The sequence below is a fragment of the Harpia harpyja genome, chromosome 1, assembly GCF_026419915.1.
Source record: "Harpia harpyja isolate bHarHar1 chromosome 1, bHarHar1 primary haplotype, whole genome shotgun sequence".
Classification (NCBI taxonomy): domain Eukaryota; kingdom Metazoa; phylum Chordata; class Aves; order Accipitriformes; family Accipitridae; genus Harpia; species Harpia harpyja.
Genome location: NC_068940.1, coordinates 49,236,627 through 49,258,908, shown reverse-complemented (window position 1 = coordinate 49,258,908; position 22,282 = coordinate 49,236,627). Strand labels below are relative to the sequence as shown.

The window sequence follows — 22,282 nt, the reverse complement described above, 5'->3', positions numbered from 1 at the left end:
TGTGCTTGAGGCAGCAGAAGGCTTCCTCCTTCCTCACCGAGCCTTGCCAGGTCACTCATAGCCACAGAGGGGCTGCTTGGGTCAGCACCAGCTCAATGCCTGCCATAAGGCCGCAGTCTTCCCAGCAGGGCTATGAATCTAGTTGTTTTCTTTGAATCCTACCAAGTCTCTCATATTTCCACACTGCCTCCCGGCCGGCGCCTTGCTCCTCTAGATGAAGGAGCTGGTGCAGAACATGAAGGGAACCCACTGGTCCCAGCATGGGCACTCGGAGCCCAGTCCTACCCTCCAGGCCAGCAAAACCATAAACCAGTAAATACAACATTTGGTTCTTCACGCAGAAGGAAATGATCTATAGGGTACTGCTGTGTTTGCAATACCCTTGGCTGAGGAGAAACACTAGGTGGTGTTATTTACAAACCCTCCGGCCTTTTGTGGCTACTGGTTTTGCTGCGGCTCCGCAGGTGGGATCTCAGGCCTCTGAGGCACCAGTGCCTTGGCTAAACCGATGGGGTCTGACGCACTGGACCGGGGGGGGGGGGTTTGCCCCTTGAACAAGATCACATTGCTTGGACGGAGAAAGCCATCAGCTCCGCACAGCTCCTCCTCTGCCCCCGACGCAACCGAGTGCAGGCTGTTTGCAAACCCCACCATCCCTGGGTCACGTCCCTCAGCTCCTTGGAAGGCCAGGCTTAAAAGCAGGCCTATCCCTGCACGAAGCAGACAGGAGGAGAGCCAGGCGAACAGGCGCCATATACTCGGCTGGTGGTGTTAGGGCTCATGTTGAGTAGCTAGCCGCTTTGATCCCTTCATCACTAAATTAAACCACATTTCTGCCAAGGCACCTCCTGCCATTCTCCTGAGCTGGATGTTCAAAAGGGGCTCCTCAGGACACTCTTTCTGCTTCAGACATTCATCTTTGTGGGTTCAAATCATCTACTTATCCCTAGCTGTTATAGCAAGGAACTGATTTTGGGAAAGCTAACGTGGGCAGGCTAGAGGCATTGCTTACCCCAGGCCCACTGTAAAATCAGAAAAAACCAAAAGCATGCAGTCAACTTGGACAAAACATCGCCCCTCTGACTTCACGTACTAGGTAGCTAGGAAGATGTCCTATTTTATGCTGCATGATTTTCCATGAAACTAGGAAGCCCAACTAATACAGAGAGCTTTAAGAGCTTAAATGTATTATGACAGTTGTATCAGATATATTTTTAAATACCTTTTCCAGCGCTTCTCTATCGACCAGCTCCTGCACAGCCAAAAGCTTGATACTGTAAGAAAAAACAGAGAGAAAAAAGAATGAATCACTCTATCGCAAGCATTACAGAAACACAAGTAAGAGCAGAACTGAAGCTCTTTTTATCTTCTCACTTGACAAAAGAGTCTACAGAGGTACAGATACAAAAAAACTGTTCAGGATAGAATAAACCAAAGCAAGAGAGAACCAGTGTTACTTTGCTTGCTTTGAACTAGCTGTCCTAAACAGATTTTTCTGGTTTCTGACCTACAAGCGTATCTGAATTCACCTTACAGAGAAACTGCATTAATCATTACATTTTTAATAACCTAAATTAACACTGAAGGATCTTCTGAACGACAAACACAGAGAAAGATTCTAAACATTTCTATTGTTTTTAGTCAGCTTTGTTCTTCAGTATCAACAGGTTTCTGGGAGTCCCAAAGTCATTCCCAGGGATTTACAATATTATATATGAGGTACAGTAACTAAGACAACCAAGCTCAAGACATTTGAGGGAGATGTGAGGGAAATGTGCATAACTGTTTGAAAGTAGGGTAGAGAGATAATCCATAATTATTATTCTTGTAATGCCATTTGCTAATCAACCCCAAATTTCTTCACCTACTGAATCTTTTCTAAGTTTACCTCTCGGGGCTAAATCCCGCTCACTGAATTTCATTCACTTCAACAAAATTATGAGAGTTACTCAAGCAGGATTCTGCCCTGTAAGACAGGTAAAATCACAGCTAAATCAAGGTATACAAGAGAACCTTGTACAACATCTATACTTTCATAATTGCTTTAATGAGTAATTAGAAATCACCCATCCTCATTCAACTTCAGTTACTTGCATGTGTCCCCATGTACTGCAAAAGCCCAATCCTTTCCACACTAAGGAATTTCAGGAAGAGATCTTGTTGCATCCCCACCAAGCTGCAGGGCTCACAGGACAGGTATGAACCTGAAAAGTATTGGCAAATCATTGCCAGCAGGTCGAAGGAGGTGATCCTGATCCTTCCCCTCTACACAGCACTGGTGAGGCCTCACCTCACACCTCCCCATCCCCGGGCACTTGCCATCAGCAGCCCACAGCAGCTGCCTTGGCCGGAGAGTAGAAGGGATCAACAACACGTCCACTTACAGAGCCAGGCACCTACTTCAGGATGGCATGGTTACGATTCAGCCCACCTAAACTTTAGCTCTCTCCAGCTTTGGTGCCTAACTGAAGCTAACATTTAGATTTGCTATATGGTCAGTGAAATGAGAGAGGAACCTCACTTCCCCAGGGCAGCTCAACCCACTTATCCTGGCATCATCCCCTATGTCCTCCCACAGGAGCAGAAGCTGCTGTTACGCTACACTGCCCCAAGTCAGGCTTGCAGAAAGCTGGCAGGCGTTTCACCTGTGGAGTAGACCAGTATTGCAACTCCGACTGCTCACCTTCCTTACCCAGTCCTAAAACCAGTCGCTTAATATATTATCCTTGGACTCCAGAGGATGATTTCCTTTACCCAGGGATACAAAAACATTTGCATGGCAGTGGAAGAATCAAATGATGCATATTAATATTGTTTAAATGACTCTCACAACTCTGTAGACAGACACAGCAAAGAGCCAGTACAGTTAAAAGCTCATATTCAAGACTGTGCAAATAGTCGACGTAGAAGTCTGCCAAAAGATATAATTTGCCATGTACTACAAGAAGTTTTATTACCCTTTCAAAAACTCAGAGTAATGTTGCATAATTCTTGAATGTCCATTGACATCTTATATATTAATTATGTACATCCATCCTGTAACAGCAGCTGGCAAAACATAGCTTTAGTCCTGTCCTTCTACTGTGTTACAATGCTTTCTACTACAGGTATTCACAGCCTAACCCCTAAACACGAATGTGCTTTCACTTTAATGTACTTCTAGTTTTCAGATGTCTTCAAAGCATCATAAAAAGCCTATATCCAATGAATTATAAAAAAGCCCCAGACCACACATTTCCAGTCTGTAGAGGCTATTATTACTAAGACAGAGAGGGTGGAGATGGTTCAGAAAACAATGGGATAATCAGGAAAAAGAAAAAGGTATTCCATGAAAGCCCAATCACTACAGTAGCAGGGGGCACACGATTTTTTGTTACTGTTTGGTGAACACACTAGGCCGCACACAAGCATGCAGCCAAACTGGAAGGTAAGTACACAGCCAATACAAGGTATTTTTTAACATCATTTTCCCTGCAATTCAGCCAGCAAGCAAAACAAAGATAGGCCAGGCACTGAGCAAAGAAGGCACCTCCATTTAAAACACACTGCAGTGTTGTGTCCAGCCCTGAACTTCAGAAGGAGCCTAGGCTGATGCATCTTGGAGAACAAAGTCCAATAGCATGGGCAGTAGCAATGCAGCCACAATCAAGACCTGTCTCGGAATTCAGGGCTCACCTCAGCTTTGGATAAGCCGCCTCTGTTGCAGTGCACTTCAGAAAAACACAGGACAGGTGAGAGGGAGGTAGTCTAACACACATGTGGAGGCATCCAGGATGCTCACAGCCAGCTGGGCTGCTTCAAAGACTGCTTCAAGTCCGTGTGTACATAGTAAAATCTAACATTTTGCTATTCCTTTCAGCAAGCTGTACAACAATGTGTTTTTTGTTATGCAAATTACTTCTGTCTTTTTCCTTTTGAAGCCAGAGACTTTTCAATCACTTAATCACCAAAAGGTAGAATTTATCAATCAAGGCTGCTGGTGCTTCTACCAATTGACTGATTTATTTCTAGAATGTTAATTGTGGATTATGTGACACTCAATAGCTGCAGAAGAAAGACATAGACTGCCCCAAACGCAAGTACTGTTTTCATTACAGATCATCATCTTACTGTACAAACCTACTCTCCTTCCCATTTACACTAGTAAAGCCCCACAAGCACTCCTTCAACTGGTATGCTTTTATTTAAAACAAAGTATACAGAGTTACACAGAAGTAAGTAATAAAACAGGGAGCAGGAATCTTTTTACTTTATCTCATTGTATTTACAGGGATGCTGCACTCTTGTTCAGAGATGAAGAACCCATACAAAATGTTTACGTGCTGCAGAGATACTGCATGTGCAGGGCCAGAAGAAAATCTGAATTCAACATTGTTACACGATTTGCAACAACATTGATTTGACTCTTGGTGAGAAAAAGACTTTCCTCTACTGTTATAAATTTACAGAGCTCAATGGTTGCCCAGTACTTTACTCTTTCCTCCTCAGGTGACACCAGGTATTTTTTCTGGGTCAAAAGGAATCAGCAAATGCAAATATCAGCCTTCATATAACCAGCTGCAAGACGCTTCTTTCCTTGAAGCGCCATCATGGATGCTGTCTCTGCGCATTGGATTACAGTCCACTACCTGGAAAATTGCTCTTGATAGCCAGTTATTTACTGCTATTTCTTCCAGGAATTCCAAGCAACATTAGTACGTGCTACTTTATGCAATATCAGCTTGGAAATGCAGCCTCTTTGAAGGCTGCTGGTTGAAGGGGTTGACGCTTTGAAAAAAAATCAGGCTGCTTATTTAGGCACTACATCAGCAATCCTACAAACACTGAAAGCAGCTCATAACTACATATGCTGTTTGTAGCTTATGTGTTTGCCAAGGATTTCAGAGTAGATGGGAACATAATAAGTGAGCTGGGGGGAGGGGGAAACTCTCTAATAAAGCGGAAATGCAAAGAGAGTTACCAAAAGCCAATGCTGAAGCCCAAGCTCTTGCTGTCTACAACACAAGACTTAAGTACTCTGTTTATACACTATTGCATCATTTCTTTCATACTCACCTGCAGTACGCAAACACTAACTCATGAATAAAGTCGTAGAAAAATCATATTTCCTGAAGAAACCTTTTGGTTCCTGGAGCACCTGCTCTAATCTATGAGCTTTAAAGTATACTGGTAAGAAAACTGTAACACAGGTAACTACACCAACTTGATGAAAACGGCCCTACTTGTATCTGAAACCCTATTAAAAATAGTCACTTACTCAATTACTTACATGATCTATTTAAACAAAGCTATTGAAATTAATATCCTGGCACCCCAGGCACACTCAAAATACTTGAAAACATGCAGTGATCAGGATGAAGGACTCTCCTCCAGCAGTAAAAATATGCAAACATGATGTGCTGTCAAGGAAACACATGACTCCCTCTTTTTTTTGGCTGTGGGTGATGCACAGCATTCTCCTCTAAGGTAATTCCTTTTGGTTTCCAGAAGATTAGTCACAGTGCTGAGCAAATGCCTATAGCTACAGCACATTTCTACTCCTCAGGGTAGCGTTGCAATCCTTTCCTCAAAGTCTTCTTACTTAAAACCATGTAACATTAGGTTCCTCTCTCTAATCCCACGTACCCAGGGATAATTTAAGCCTTTTCAGCAACCTTTTGCAATACCGCAAATTTGCCAATAGGTCCCTTGCTGGTTGGTGCATTCCTATTCACCATGAGCCATCATCCCGTTTTATTTGCATTGAGCTTCACTTCCCAGCTTGAGTTCGCATTGCTCACAAAATCCCATCTGCTCTTGCAATAGGGGATGTCTGGGCCTTCTTAAGACCCACCGCAGGGTCATCTGCCTGCAAACCAGCAAACCTATGGCTCCGCAGCAAGGCAGATGGGATAGACAGAAACCGCTACGCAAGGCAGATCCAAGATCCATCCATGCAGAATGCACCTGAGGTCTTCACCTGAGGAAGAGAAGCTGCTTCCTCCAAAACTAGCTTGAAGGGTGCTCTAGCACAGGGATAGAGAGGATTTAGGATTACAGCCAGTTTCTGGACCATCCCTGCACAGCACTAGAATTGCAGCCATTATGGACACAGGTCACTTGGCTGCCACTGTCACGGGAGAAGCACTCCAGAGCAGAGCCCTGCATCAACAAGCACAGTGACCTGCATCTGCTGAGCTGACCCCAGAGTGGAGCTGAGGTTCCCATTCAGTGCAGAACCTGGTGGTTTTGAGAAAAAGAGAACGAGAACGAAGTGAGGAAAAAGGTGAAGCATTAAGTTCAGTGATCAGAGAGTCAGCAAAGCATTTAAACAAACACTTGGCCTCACAACGGCGTCCTAGAGAAGCTGCTAGGCGCTGTGATGCAGGGCGGCTGTGAAGGTAGAGCAGCAAGAACCCACCTGGAAGCTGGCACTCCCGGTGCCTGCGCCTTAGCTTTCCACACCTTGTTAGCCTGCAAACAGCTGGTGCACGGTGAGTCTCCAGGCATGCCGGCACAGCCGGATTTAGTACCACTTTGCTTTTCCTTCCCGGTAGCCAGCAACTCTTCCTCCTCAGCCTGGAAGAGCAGAGCTCCCCAGACAGCCAGCACTGCCCGTTTCCTGCCTGCGGGTAGGTAGGGCATGTGGCTCATAGCCAGTCATCACCGACCCAGGTTCGTCGTCCAGCTGCAATGTGAACTGAGGATTGGTCTCAACTTGCTTTGCAAGCTTATACATCTTTGCTCAGAGCCTGAGTTTTTCCAAAAACCTCATGCTTTCTATTAGTCAGTGCATAAGCCTGACTAAAGTTTAACAACATCAAGAAATGCCATTTGACTTCTCTTAGTTTTCTGGCTCCTTCTTTAGCATACAGCTGTATCGAATCACGCTTCAGCTAGACTCACAGACATTATTATAAATAGCCTATGCAAAAACCACTCAATCCCAAAGCATTATTCTGAGCACGATTAAATCTTTCCCTCCTCCCTCCCTTTCAGTCTATAAACTTTTCCCCTTTGTTCTTGAGATAAGATCCCCATAACCATGTTAGGGCCCACAGTGAAGTTTTATGGATGACTTAGATATCCAAGAGTAGAGCATGGATGCAAGTAACAGAAGTGCTTGATGACAAACTCACGTTGGAGTTAGTTAACAGAAAGAAAAGGACAAGACCCCTTGGGTCATCAAATTTGTATGCTAAAATTGTATTTGCATATCTACACAAACTGACCTCACTCATAAATCAGTTCTGCTCTAAGAGATGGCATGAAACATGAGAGTTGGAAGAAAAAAAGCCAAAAAAAAAAAAAATGCAGCTGAGCTGTGCTAATGGCCCTTGGTACCTGGGAGGGAGCACTCCTCATCAGCTGCCTGCTCTCCCCATCCATACCTGACCTCAGTCCCCAGCTCTCCTGCCGAAAGGGCACACTCCGTTTCATCACCATTCACATCGCAGCCCGCAGCCCCTATTTTTCTTTTGGCGTTTGCCAGATGACAGGGTGGGGAACGATAAGGGATGGGGAAGTGGCCGTCGCAGGTACGTGTTCACTGCGAGGGCTGTGGTGCATCCCCGCTGCAGCCGGCTGTCGACAGTCTGAGGTTAAGGGCCGTGATTAACTGTTTTCTAATTGTTTTAAGCGCAGGCAGAAGCTTAGGCACCAAGCCCGTGCTGCTTTGGGAAGTACATGGCGGGTGGGGAATGATAACAGCCAAAACCTGACAAAAACACAAAAACATTTATCTTGCTGCTTAAGCAAATGTGGGGGGGCGGGGGGAGTACTTAGGGTGGAGGTTTTGGGGGGTTTTTTTAGTTTTAAATACAGAGCTGCTGCTGACATATTTGGAGTTGTCCCTTGCTGCTAATGTCTAATGAGAGCTGAGGCTTGGTTTCTTGACTCTGCCCGCCACGGTGATGATTACCTTGCACAAAGGCAGGTGAAGGAATGGCGGGCTCCCACCCACAGTACAGCGGACTATGCTTAACACGGTGAGATGACTGAGGAGCAAGTCTCTGAGCACTGACTCGAGCTCCAGCCCTGGGGGGTTGCAGAGCGATCTGTGCTGCTCCCTCCTTGGGGTTGCCCATGCTGACTAGGGCAACAGCTGACCTACATGTGGGGCCTTTACAGTGAAGGAGTAAATTTTAAGACGTTCATCAGTGCATGCAATGTGAAAAACCATCTCATTTTTGCTGGCATATCCCATTTACAAAGTTGTCTTTCCCCCCCAAGACCCTGTTCACTCAAACCCCAGTAAAAACAAAAGCAGACAGAAGAAAGAAAAAAAGCATGCTTACTGACTTTCAGCCTCATAAACTTCCTCCATGTACCCCTATGAAGTCTGACAAGGAAATAAAATCAGTTTCTTCTTTTCCACTAAAATCATCTGCATCTTCTCAATCACTCCTTAAATGGAAGGAAAAATCGCGTCTGCTGCCACGTCTTAACGGCTGCTGGAAGCCACGGGAGAGCTTATGAAGTAAGCTGATGGGCTTGGATGAGAATACCATGCCATATTGCTTTGGGACTAGCTGCCAGCTAATGACACAACAAAATGATTTGGAAGATTCTCAGGAAAAATGTATCTACAGTAAGTAGAAATTAGGATAAAACCAGGGAGCTGCATTTCCTTTAAAAAAAAATAAACTTATATTTACTTTATATATATACCTATATTATAGCATAGTATGTATTTATATAAATACATTATATATACTTACATATTAAATAGCTATTATAAATTTTATACATAATTTCAGAAACATTTTTATATTTCTCTCTCAATATATATATGTAAATTTATTTAGGGCTACTTTTTTGCAGTTTCCCAGTTTGGATAAAAGCAGCTGTCTTTCCATGTCTAGTCATCACTGATTTGCCTGCAGAATGGTTTGAAACCAAAAAGCAGATCAAGACACTGCAGCTGGGAAGGGAACCAGGAGTAAATGGAAGGAGCAGAGGAGTTGAAATCCACCAAGCAAATTGGTGGTGTAACACAGGCCAGACAAACACTGTTCTCCCGATGTTTGCATTCACAGATCCTATTACATTATGTGAGTGATTGGAGTATTTGTCATGGGGAGAAAGGAAACTGTAATGGAACTAAAAGGGGGAAAACATGAATTATGGATGGTTACTATTGAGAGTTGAAGGGGGGAAACAGCAGCATTATGCAAGCTAACAGGCAGGAGGCAACTGAATTAGTTCGCTCCTTTCTTTTTCCATTTCAGAAGTTCCCTGGGTCCAGGGATGCTCTCTCAATCCCCTCTCACACAAAGCTCTCTCCTTGCTGTTCTCTTTCCTATACCTGTGGCAAAGCCATCATTTTGCAGGACCTACGAACTTTACATTGAGGATCTGATGTTCAACTGATGCTGTGGTTTCAGCACAGCTATATCACAGCAGGAACAGAACGCTGATTCATAAACCCTGAACATTATGCATTCCCAATGCATGAGTGCAAAACCAGAAAGGGACGTTGCAAGAACAGCAAACTTCTCCCTAGCACTCTGGAAGGGAGGAAGATGTGCTCACAAAATAACCCAAACCACAACCAGCAGCAGAAAGCACATGAATGCCCACGTATAATGAGACCTGGAAGGCTTCTTGACCTCCTCCTTGGGAACACTCATTCCAAGCTCTTTCCAAAGGGACAAAATCCATGCTGCTGCTGTGCATACAGACATTTCCTATGTCAGTAAGCAGAGCAGGTCATGCACAGTGAAATTAAGAAGGGAGCTTATCAAAACTCCCAGACTCTCTACGATGCTAAAGAAACATCGTTCTTTTCTTGTCCATCTACCCAGAAAAGATGACTCCTGAGTTGTGAGGCACTGATGCTTGGACAGGACACTTCTGCAAATTCTGGGGGTTTCTATCATAGAGAGGATTAAGAGCAGCACAGAAGCGTCCTATTTACCTCCCCCTCCACATAGAAGATCAAATCTCAGGCCTGATTCTTCCCTTTTTCAGCAAAGGGGGAAGAAGACTGGACATTGTCTACTCATTTCCACTTGCATAAAGTCTCTCTTTCTGAGGATTCCCTCAAACTTTTAAACCATAGGAAGTTGCAGAAGGGACATCCTTTTGGGTGCATGCAGGGTGTGCATAAATACTCTCCATTCATTCATTATTACGTTCACAGAGATATGCTAACCCATCTCAATTTGGGGTGCAGAATACTGAATACACAAGCCCTGAGCTAACTGCACTGTTTAGAAACACTTTGCTAAGTTATAGGCCATCCTATGCCCTTTTCTCTTGCTGTCCTCATATTATTCTTTCCTATCCTTCTCCAACTCTGTCTCTGCAAACCGGTGCAATGCCAAGAAAGTGGCAGCAGTTAGGGAAGGAAGAGTCATGGAAGACTTCCAGGGTCCTCAGAAGAAATGTTGGTTATTAAGGGCTGGGATACACTGCACTTGATGGAACAGAACCGAAGCTAATTCCTGAGAGTCAAAGGTTAATTAGACAAATGGCTCAAAAGGATCAATCTGTTCTAACTCATTATTTGTTGATTTTTTTTTTTAATTTTAAAAGAGAGTTTAAAATAGACTAGGTAGCTGAAAATAACCCCCAAATTCTCAAACGCATGATATGAAACCACAGAAGGCCTGAGACTGCCAGCAACATAATGATTACAGAGTAGTAGCCTAATGAATAAAGAAGCAGCAAATCAAATACCTATATTAAATTATATTGAGCACAGCAATCTTGTCTGCATATATCTGCTAATAGGGACCAGGTACAGGCAGCGGCAATGCAGCTTAACTTCCGACATCGTTCAAAACTTGGGGTGACAATCCAGGAGGCTTCTCTGTCACCACTTCCACCTACTCCTTCACTGATTACTCCTGTGCCAAACACTTCACTACATGATAATTCAGGCAGCAGAAAGGAATACTACTGGGGGGACGGGGATGGGGATAGGGGGACAGGAAACAATCTGATGACAGTTATATTTACTTACAAAAAAACGCACAAGTTGTTTCAACTCACTTCTGACAGACAGCAAACCAAAACCAGTCGCCCATATTTAAAAAAGGGGGGAACTGGCTTTTAGTTTCATTTGTATCACAATAACATGTATTATCCTTCTTCCGCATTGCATTTCTTACTATATTTAGCTAAGAGTAATAACATCTCCCTTCAAACCGGTTCACCTCACGTCAAGTGGTTTTGAAATCAGAGAAAATGGTCTGATTGTGTAATGTTCACAGTCTTAGGATTTTTTTATTTTTATTTTTTATTTTTCAAAGGATGCCTGTTTCCTTATAATTCTGCAGGAAGAGAGGCTCACAAAGAGTGTTGTGTTTGCGGCAACATTGATTTCTTCTAAGTCATTAAAACTGGACATGGGCAAGCTATTTAACTTGCACTGAATTATTCAAATCTGTCCAACAAGGGAGGAGACCAAGACTGAAAACAAAAATTTAGATGGTCATAAAAATCAAAGGTGACTTACAGCTTCCAAATATAGGCATTATGTTATAGTGTAAGTGGTCTCTGACATTTGGTTCTTTTTCCGGATTTTCTGAATTGTTCCCTGATGGGGTAGAGCTTCTTAGTTCCAGAAATGGCACCTTCGCCAATCCAATGCTGCCGTACTGCGGCAATGGAAAAACTGAGTTGTCCTTAATTAAATTGAATGGGCATGTTTGGGAAAGGGCATACCACCACACTATCGTTCTGCCATGAAGAACAAAACTACCAATAAAATTATGGGGCTCTGGGAGGCAAAGTGATTAATAGGGACTCTACTTGAATTTACCTCTGTGTCCCTGCAAAACAGACTTGAACCTGGGAAGTGACAAAATGTGATTTGCAATAGTTTGCTTCCTTTTCTCCGTCAGGTATGTGAACCATATACTATCAAGCTCTTATGTGAAAGCTCCTCATGTCCCCTTATTCGCTCTCAGAAACTTAATGCAGTATTACCTTGGCATACACACACATCCTCCTCTCAGAGAAATGGGTTTGCCCAGTTAAAAACCTTACAAAGGAATACAGTGGAAGCCAGTTCATTTTGTTAAATGCAGGCCTCAAGAGTAACACTGCAGTTTGGTGGCAGGAGAACCACAATCAGCTGGTGGCATCTGAATGCCAGTAAAATTTAGCCTGCCATTATGCAAAGAGTATTGAAGCTTCCTGGCTGAATCTGGATACAGACTTCAAAGACTTTTATAGTATGCTCTTAAAGAGATTGACTCTCAAAAGTTGGCTCTTACTTTGAAGATGCTGGCAGAGCACCATAGCAATTGTGCATTTTGTATGAGCATATTCTGCAAAACACTTCATGCCAAAGTGGAATTGTTTAAATAGCAGAGGAGGCTGAACACCGGGGATTAATTTAGGAGAACGTACACAAGAGGTGCTCGGAGAGACGCTATGAAATTGCTGAGGAGAGGCACTGCTGTAGGAGCACTACAGAAATCAAGAGTGGTGCTTTGGTCAAGTGTACCTTTCCCTATGGCTCTTTCACGAGCAGCTTATGTCATTGCACAAATTTAAAGACATTTCAACAGAAAGGATAAAATGAAGTGCATCATTACAATAGTTAGAGAACAAAGCAGAAACTGTATTAGCAGACAGCCCGTACGTTTTAAGGACTTCCCACTGCGTGGCTAGAAGCCAGCCCAACAGTGTTTCTAGAGTGGAGCTCAGGAAGCTGGTGACAAGACCTTGATGCTGTGGTGCCCTGCAAGAGCCAGGGGCAGGTGTCAAAGGATGAAGAAAAGACTTTGCCAAGGTGACTGAGGCCTTGTCACCATGAGGGCGAAAAAAAGGGGGGTTTGACAAGATAACATTTCTGCGCTACTACTCCAGCATAAGTCTACAGCGCAGGCCTAGCCTAACACTATCGAGTTTGCACGTCAACAGAGCTGAGCGTGTCAGCCAGGACAGCCATCTATAGCACCACAAACAGGAATGGCGGCAGGATCCACTGCCAACAACCGGGCCGTTCTCTTTATAGCATCTATACCATATGGTGAAGGAAAGGCTGCGGTAGATGAGACTTCCTCAAAACTGTCACTTGGCTAGCCCACTTAAAGGTTACAGAAAACAGAACAATTTGGTACCCAGGCTTTGAATGAATATGAACATACATCCATCTTCCTAAAACTGAGGTCAATCACACATTCCCAAATGTGAAGTAAAGAAATGGAAAACTGTGAAAAGAAGCAGGCCAGAGGGAGCAAAGGCAGAAAACCTGAGTTTTGCATACTAATGAAGATGGCATTCCTCCGTCTTGCATGCACCCGAGCCTTTAACTGTCAGAAACGCCGCTGTAGACAACTGAGTAAGGCTACTCACAAGTGGAGTTGAAGTCAAGCCATAAAGAATTTTGTTTATGCTGATGCTACACTCTTAGGTCACCAGAAATGCACAGAATATTGTAGTCAGAAAATAATAATCAACCAATACTGAGGTTACATCTGCAAGAGCCCACAGAAAGCACAAATTAGATAAGAAAACCACCTGTCACATAAGGGTAAGAAGTTAAAAGCCTCCTTTGAAGAGCTAATTACAGAAGTAGTCTACCAGCTTCATCTACAACGTCACGTGATACTGCACTAGAATAGGGAATTTAGCTTATGGGGCATTTGGAGTGCCATTTATATAACTTTAACCCAAATAGCAGATCAGACAGTCTTTCTATCAGTCTAGTTGTTTTTTACTTTAACAATGACTTTGAAGTGCGATGGCGGCTACACAAAGCTTAAGCCTCTGGTTAGCCAAAAGCCACAACCTCATATAGCCTTTGCTCTGAGTATCAGAGTAACATGGAAAGGTTTTGATTTAAACCTCCAGGGGATGCGTCACATAGCTGCAACTCTAATCTGGGAGAGAACGTAATCCTTCCTCAATTCTCAAAGTCAGAAAAACTGTCTGAGTCGGCACTCTCCCAGCCGGCTGCTGTCCTTGAACCAGCCTCTGCTCGGTTTGCCGGCAGAGTTTTCCAGCAGAGCTATACTAAGCAGAAGGGATAGACCACTCAAAAAGAAAGTATGCAACATATATAGCAGAGCAGACTACGGCCTATTTCCACAGGCTGCTACCATTCACTTTTTCAACTGCATCCCTGAAAATTCCTAGAGACTGTGTGTGGTAGAGAGAAGAATCCTTCATCACCAAATCCTGGGTGTCTGTCTCCAAGAGTACTACAGAACCAAAAATACAGAGATGTTGGTCAAAACCAACCATCTGATGCAACAACCCCCTCAACATGGTACTATCATGAGGTCAGCTGTGGCTTCACCCAGCTAAGTCTTGAAAACCTCCAAAAACACTAAGACTCCATGGCCTCGAGATAACCTCTTCCAGTGCTGCACCAACTTCTGAGGAAGCTTCTTCCAATGTCTGTTCTGAAGATCCTGAACCAGTCAATTGCCCACTTGTACTAAAGCAAGGGGTTATTTTACCTGCAGTGCTAGGCTATGTGCTTTCCTTTTGAACTTCATAAGGCTTCTGCTGACCTAGCTGAGCTTCTCCAGGATCTTCTGGATTGAAGGGCTACCATCTGCCACAGCAGCCACTCCCCCAAATTATGTACTGTTATAGAGCATAATAACTTATTACCCATCATAAAGGATAATTACCCTGTGTAGCAAATACATACTACCACAGTGGTCTTTGTTGACAGAGGAATAGGTTTATCTGATTAGACACATGGGTCAAGTAATTTTCTTTCTCCCACCCCAACAACAGCTTGTGCCAGACTCTTCAGAGGACAGAGCGAGACACACAGTAAAGAAGGCAAACAGCTTCTCTGCTTTTCCCCCCACTCTCATCTCACATAACGGGATGTCACACTGTCCATATAAGCGTCTCATTTGGTGGTTCCCAAGCTTTCTGGGCTGCAAGCTGCTGTCAAGATTGAAGCTGCTCTCCATAGAAGATGACATGCCGTTGTGAAACATTTGACCAAAAGATACTATAGAAGGGATATCTCACCCACCACGAAACCACAGTCACGTCAGTCACACCTCAGGAACAGGGGAGGTGGAAGGCAACTAATCCTTTATTTGAGCTTCTGCTGAGCTCCTAACCAGTGTGGCATTTTCTGGCACGGGCTTATTAATGTGCCATGTTAAAAATCCCCTTGAAGCAAGCACAGCAGAAGGTTTTTCCCTTATTCTAATACGTACTGGAAAACAGCACAGTTGAGTTATTTTACATTCACTTATCACAGCAGCCTTTTTGTTCTAGTATCTCATGACTTTGAGATCAGAACAAACCTCATCAGTTAAGGAACCTCATTAGAATGATCTATTTCTTCTACAGAAGAGGAGAAATCTGAAGCTTCTACCATGGAAGACATCACTGCAAGTTTTAAATTGTGGAATACTTATATGTAGAATAACAAGTTTCAGATCAAGAGTGTCGTATGGGTACATACACGGAAGCTTATGTCGCTAGCAATAACAGGCACCATTACAAAAGCAGATTAACCATCTTTCAGTTAATGTCTGCAAAAATCCTGTGTACAATGGGACACCCAGTAAATGCTTCCCTGCAGCTGAGGACTGTACAGAGGAGCAAGGCAGCTCACAGTTTGTCCTCGGTCACAAGGAAAAGAGATGTGCTGTGGAAGCTCAAGACTACCATTAAAGTGGAGCCTCCTGAACCTCCAGGCAAATGGGCAGAATAGCCATGAAGTCAGGATCCCATGTCATTTCTACAACAATTTCTGCAAGTTCAAGGGCATCAGTCACGGCTTTCCCACTTCTTTATGACAAATACAACCACCGCATTTGTCAGAGCAATAAAAACACCCAAATGCGCCATACTGTCAGTCTCCAAGTGCTCCGATTTGATAAGGAACAGCACAGTGTGGCTGGACATCGTCAGGCAGAGCAGCATCACGCTGAAACACTACAGCACCGTGCAGGCACCCTGCTCCCAGCGCCAGCACCACAACCATGCTGGCCGCACCCACCCTCCTGGGATGGCTGTCTGGCAGAGCTCCGTCTCCTCCAACGGGCAGCAGCGCTGACCAGACATCAGAGGTGACCACCTGGTGAACCTCTCCCCACGCCACATCCCCCCCACACGGCAGCTCTCCCACCTGTGTATTTTAAAGTTGGGGTCTTCATACCCTATTCCTCGCGGACCTCCACGTGCTTCACGGAGGCAGCAAATGGCACTACCCCCAACAAGTACAGCCAGGGCATAGACTGGCTTTCTCTTGCACCTGCAGATAAGGTGGTTTGAGCAGTCACCACTCCCGTTCAGCAAGCCATGTTCAGCAGCTGTTTAAGTGAAGCCAGTTTACTCAGCAGACAAGAAGCTCCCAGATTAACCTGAATCAGCTCTGGGTGCCAAGAAAAAGTAACAAGCAGTGAGCAGGAGGATCTCAGAAACACGTGCTTCTTAAGTGGCAATGAGAATTCACCTGAAGCTGCAGAGAAGTGGCAACACTCATCCAACATGATGTCAGAGAAGGAGATGGGACAGAGCCATGGTGGCTACAGTCCACAGCCACAGCCTTCTCCTCTTAGACCACCTCACTTCTTAATGCCTCATTTGGACATTTTACAGTGCATGAAAGCATACGTATTATGTAAGTGCTGATTATATAGTTTAAAGGGCTCTTACTTCAGATTTAAGGAAAGCATTAATGCATTATTCATTACTTCAGCAGTTACTCTTTGCTGTTTGGATCACTGCTCTGATTTTTGTAGCACACCCCCCCCTTTTTTTATCTTTTTTTTTTTTCATTTGGCCAAATAGTTCCTAGCTATAATTTTGATTACAATTTGCAAATGCTGTTTTGTGAAGGATTAATTGTGGTTGGAGGCAGGAGAAAAACCTGGTGGATGACCAGTGCTAGTTTAGAAGCACAGGACAGCAACGGGAAGCGTCACAGTCATCTTCTCAGCAAGGCTCTGTCAAGCAGCAGAAGTTTTAGGCTGCTTCTTTCTCAAAGAGCATCAAATAAATTCCCAAACACAGAACAGCTACAGCTTAGTCTTAAATGGCTATAGGTTATTTAAAAAAAATTTAAAATAAATAAAAATACAAACCAAAAGCAGAGTACCCAAGGAATCACCCAGGCTGGGAAGATGGAAAGGGACATTAATTTCATTACACGGCTCTCATTAAACACGGTTGCCTGCAAACTGCCACAACTGTCACAGTACACAGCCAGCGTGCAGGTACATAACCAGTTACTACAGAAAGTTGTAGAAATAACCGTTACATAAATTGCAGAGGGCTGCATCTATGGAGGAATTTTCTTTAACCAGCCTGCTGGTATCCACTAAGCTCTAAAGCAAGGTTTAAGGTCTAAAGCAAGGAGGACTTGTGATATCTGCTTCACCAGATGCATAACATGGGACAATAAACATGATTCTGCTGTGTCAGCTCTGTCACCAAAGGTTTTCGTTTAGAGAGGACACAGGTAAATTTAAAAGCAAAACCCTAAATCCTTCTGATTTTAAGTCTGTGAGTTTGTTGGGGATTTAAAAAAAAAAAAATATCTTTTTAAAGCCTTTCAAAGAGACATGAAAAGGAGATTTTGTTAAACACACAATTCTCGCCATCATCTTTGTGCTACGCAGTGCGAGTAGGGCAAACATTTAAGGTGCTTTGCCTGTGAGTGGATGCAGCCTGCCACGAGCTGCGGGCGGTGTGAACTCCCTGAACTGAAGTAACCCTGTGCAGGCAGGGATCCAGCCAGACATCTTAGGGGTTACTAGGATTCACATTTGAAGAGGAGAAACACTGACTCTCGCTCGCTCGCTAATAAAAATAAAAATTGCCAAAGGCAGATGTCTCCGCGTGCTCAAATTCAGTCGGATATTATGTGGTTGGGATTGCATCGCCACAGGATTTAGTAAGAGGAAATTCTCTTATCTCCCTTGGTTAGGCAAAAAAAGATGTCTTTTCAGCTTTATAGAGAAAAATAGCATCCACCCCATAGCCTCTGTACTAGTGTAAGAGGGGGAAAAAAAGGTTCCTGACGTTATGCAAGTCCTAGCAGTCTAAGAAAGGTTAATAGAGTTTATTGAACTTCTAATAGGGGATAACTCTAGCATTTCTTCACATCCCATACAGATCAAAAAGGTGATTTCATTTGTTTTCTTGCTTATTCCTCCATGACTAAACTCAAGGCCTCTGCCTCCAAGCCCATTCTCCTTTCTAAGCCAACAACCAGCTCCCCTCGCCACTCGCCCTGATGAAGCAGAGCGGTTTTAGGCAGCTGTGCAGCTCTTGTAAGGGTACTGGAGCTTATAGACACAGCACCACATTAATTCCTCCAATGGGACTGATTTTGGTTTGCAATCCAGGTGGCCAGGATATTCAGCAAGAAGGAAAGCCTCCACACCTTCTCCTGATGAAGGGGAGTCCACGGATCTCCCAGTGTGGTGCCAACCAGGCACCTGGGACTTCCAGAACATGGCAGCAGCTTTGTCCTACAACAGACCTGCCTATGGCCCCTTGGATGCTCACCAATCTTTCACTAGTTTAAGCAATGAAATACTATTCAAATGATAACTCCACTATGCCCTATACGTATAGGATGATAAAGAGAATCATCCCCTCCCCTATGCTGCAAACCCTAATACTCAGGAAAGACCAGCCACGTCATAGACAATGAAAAGAAAGCAGGTATGGCAGCATTCACCAGCACTTCACTGAAGAAAAAAGCTGAACACAAGATTGCAATTTAGCATCTCACTCTCAATAAGGTCACCGTGAAGCAGCACCATCCGCAAGGGAATGAGCTCAGGGAAAGAAAAAGGGAGTCCTAATGGAGTGCAGGAGTATGATGGGTCTCTGGGTGACACCGTAGAGCAAAGTCAATCTGTTATCGAGTCTCCAGGGTGCTCAGGGAGGCAATGAAGGTAAGCTCCCTGGCCATGCATGAACTCAGGGAATCCTACCCGGGATAGCACCGCTTGTGTGAATGACCATGTAGTGACACAGGAGGATGAGAAAAGCTCTACACTTGCGGAGGGAAGGCTACAAACAAGTAGAAGTGGCAGTCAGCCCTTCCTCTTTTAGGAGAGCATGGGGAGGAGATGACAAAATATGTAACACCTCATGACACAACCAACACAAAAAAATGGTAAGGACAGCTTTCCCAAGAAAAGCAGGGTAGAAGAAAGGAGCAGAAAGGAGAATTTCAAATTTTCCTTCCCCTCTTCAGAAAAAAACACGAACACGAACAATTCAAGCAAAAACTGTACTGTTAGGGCTGAAGTACAATTTAATAGTCAGGATGGACAGACAGAGCAGTGCATGGAAAAAGAGGATGAGCAATCACTGGAGCAGATCCGCAGCGGAGATGCTCCTCTCTTCACTGCAAAGGGATGGCCCCGGGCTGGGTGCCAGGGTCCTCTCTTCCCATAGCCCCAAAGAGCAGAGAAAGGGTCACTACAAAACCTCCCACCCTCCCACCAGCTGAAGTCTGACAGACCACGCAGGAGGAGCAGAGGCACACAGTTATCAGTAAATGACATACCTTCTGCCTACGCAAAGAAATCCGGGTTACTGGATACCAGTTGCTACTTTATGAAAGACAAAGACAACCCAGTTTTCTTTCCAGCCTTGTAAGAAGCTGTTATCCATGTGCATACACGGTAACGACAGTGGAATTTCTGCTCAGTCATAAAACACCCAAATAAATGCACGTTGCCCTGACACACAGCAAGAAAGCCAGCACTGGGGAGACAACCTCTTCTGATGAGTAAGCAGGGCTGACACGTGCCTGCACAGATGCGAAGACAGTGTGCACAGGGAGTTGGGTAGGAAAACACTGCTATCACAAATTAGTCAACATTGCCACAAACCACCTCACCACCAGCTCCACACTGATGAAATCTCTCACGTGGTAGGCAAACCATCTGATTTCCTAAGCCAGCAGAGCCAGGGTGTTGGGCTTTTGCCTTCCTCTCTCCCCCACCCCCATCCCAAAACACAATAACACTCCGAAACAGTCTTTCAAGAAGGGAAACACCCATTGTGTCTACAGGATGTGAAACGCAAAAGGGATGTGGGTTGTTAGCTGGAGGACGTGCAGCAACACGCCTCTGACTACTGTGCTCTTCAAGTCGTACCAGGACGTGCCCCAAAGCTCATGGCAGACAGCAGCAGATCTTGTGTATCAATGTGGGACCTAGCTGTTAAGCATCCTACCCACCTCCCATTTTAGCTTTCTTTTCTCCAGGACAGAATGCAGCCTTTTCCACAGGGCACAGCTCTATGGGATGAACGCAAAAGGTGTGAGATTATGGATCACAAAATTTGTAACTGTAGCTCTGACTTAATCCTGTTATTTATTTAGAGACTATCTTCATGACTTTTGAATCTTCAGAACAGGCAGCACTTGAAGGTTAGGGCCCGACCCTGCAAAGGGGACTCCTACATCTGTATGGCATTAATTCAGGCATCCCAGTTGAGCTGGCTGGTACTCACAGGTAAAGCTGTTTACAGGTTCTCGTAATTAGGAGACACCCTGAAGAAAAACCAAACTATCGAACTGCTCATACGGGCTCCTCTAGCACACCTCAGTACACCTCAGACCTCAGCTTTAATTCTACCCCAGCTTCCCTCTCCTCAAATCAACTCCTTTAGCACTCCAAACACCCATAGCTAATAATACCAGAAGGGGCAGCAGAGCAAACAGAAGCACAGCCAGGTGTACCGGGAGAAGTTCTCACTTCACCTGAGCTCCTGCCCTGCTAGAAGGCAGGAAAAGGTGAAATAAGTTAGCTGGAAAAAACTTCCTTTTCGACCTGTATTTGCTGAGTCTCCTTAGGTCTGCAAATGCCTAGAGAGCTGTGTGAAGTCCTCTGGAGCAGCACCTTCAGGTATCAGGTGGGTTGACCTCAAGGCCACCATCTTATAAATTATGCAATCCAAACCTCCAAGGTCAAATCCCTCCACTAAAAAATGTCCTTGTAAAGGCATTTAGATGTCCTTGTAAAGGCATTTGAATATATATTCATTACTTTGTCCTCTCTCTCTCCTTGCACCTGGCTTTGGGAAGAAAAAAGGTCACTTCAGTAGAAAGAACCCTCCTCCCTGTCCCATTAACCTGCTTTTATTTCCCCTGGCTACCTGCACACAAAAAGAAACAGCAAACCAGTAGCAAATCACCCCTCGAGCGACTGCAAGCAGGGTTGAGAGGGAGGTGTCACTTCTTCCTGCTGAAAGCCAGGAGCCCTGCCGCGCTGAACATTTGTGCTTCTTGACGGCAGGCCAGTGAGCAGATAAGTGGAGCACCGCCATGAGCCAGCCCAACTAGCTAGGCATCCTCGCTAGCACGCCGGAGAGCTGAGCGCTTGTACTCGTACCACCATCACACCATATAGCCGCCCTCCGCCTTGGCTCATCGCTAATTCGGGGTTATGTTATTCCCATGAACCGCTGCTTGACTTCCCACTGTGGAAAGCCAACAAGGGAACATGCTAGCCTCCCAAAAAACCATACTCTGTGAGGTGGAGGGGATTATGAGGGAACAATGTCAGAGTGTCTTCAGTGAGCTGGAAGCAATCCCAGCTTCCAGCTGCACAATGACACGCAGGAAGGAGTTTTGAAAGCTTCCCAGTCACAGACTACCCCTGTGTGCCAGGCTCAGAGACGTCTGGACATAAGAATGGTCTTTAAAGCATAAGGATACAAGAGGACTGCAAAGCCTCGCACGCAGACTGGCCCTGGCAAAGTGGGGAATGGTGGCTCGAGTTTAGCTTTTTTTTTTTTCCTGGCACTGGGTGCTAATTGTGTAGTCCAGATCCTTAACCTCATTTAGGTCAGAGGCTGCAACACAAAACAGTCTTAGAAACACCAGTCTTCCATGGGAATGAGAAAGCCTGCTTGTCCCGACCCAGAGCTCTCCAAATATTGGAGCTGAATTGCGATCATATGTTAGAAAGGGATGACAGGAGGAGATCATGTTTGATGGGCTGCATGCAGTGGCGTGAAATTATGCCTCATGCAGCTTTATACATGATTCGCATGGTTTGTAACAAGCTCCAACGCAGATAAAGCAGCTCTTAACGAACTACGTGCAGGGCATGAAACAGGATCGTGCAGATGCTCACGAAGACCTTCCCCATCGGTTCGGCCTGATGCCCTGCCAGCCCGTGTGATGCCATCCCTTTCTCCAGTCTGCCAGAGATCTCCTCCAGCTTGAACAGGTGATAACCCCCCAAACTGGTAGAGAAACAGTGAAGGTGGCAACGCCGGCACCCCCAGGGAGCAAGAGCGAGAACATTGCATACCGAGCCCCAGTGACTATTTTATTGGATTCAGTATTGGACATAAAGCAACATGAAGAGGGCTCCAGTGATTC

The 22,282-nt window shown here is 44.8% G+C and overlaps 1 protein-coding gene across 1 annotated transcript in view; it reads right to left on the bottom strand.

Moving 5' to 3' along the window:
- EEPD1 (endonuclease/exonuclease/phosphatase family domain containing 1) overlaps positions 1-22,282 on the bottom strand; it is a 65,313-nt gene that overhangs the window by 28,245 nt on the left and 14,786 nt on the right. Inside the window, exon 2 of the mRNA XM_052792806.1 lies at positions 1,223-1,274. Coding sequence (XP_052648766.1) covers positions 1,223-1,274 — 52 coding nt within the window. The remainder of the gene's footprint in view (positions 1-1,222; positions 1,275-22,282) is intronic.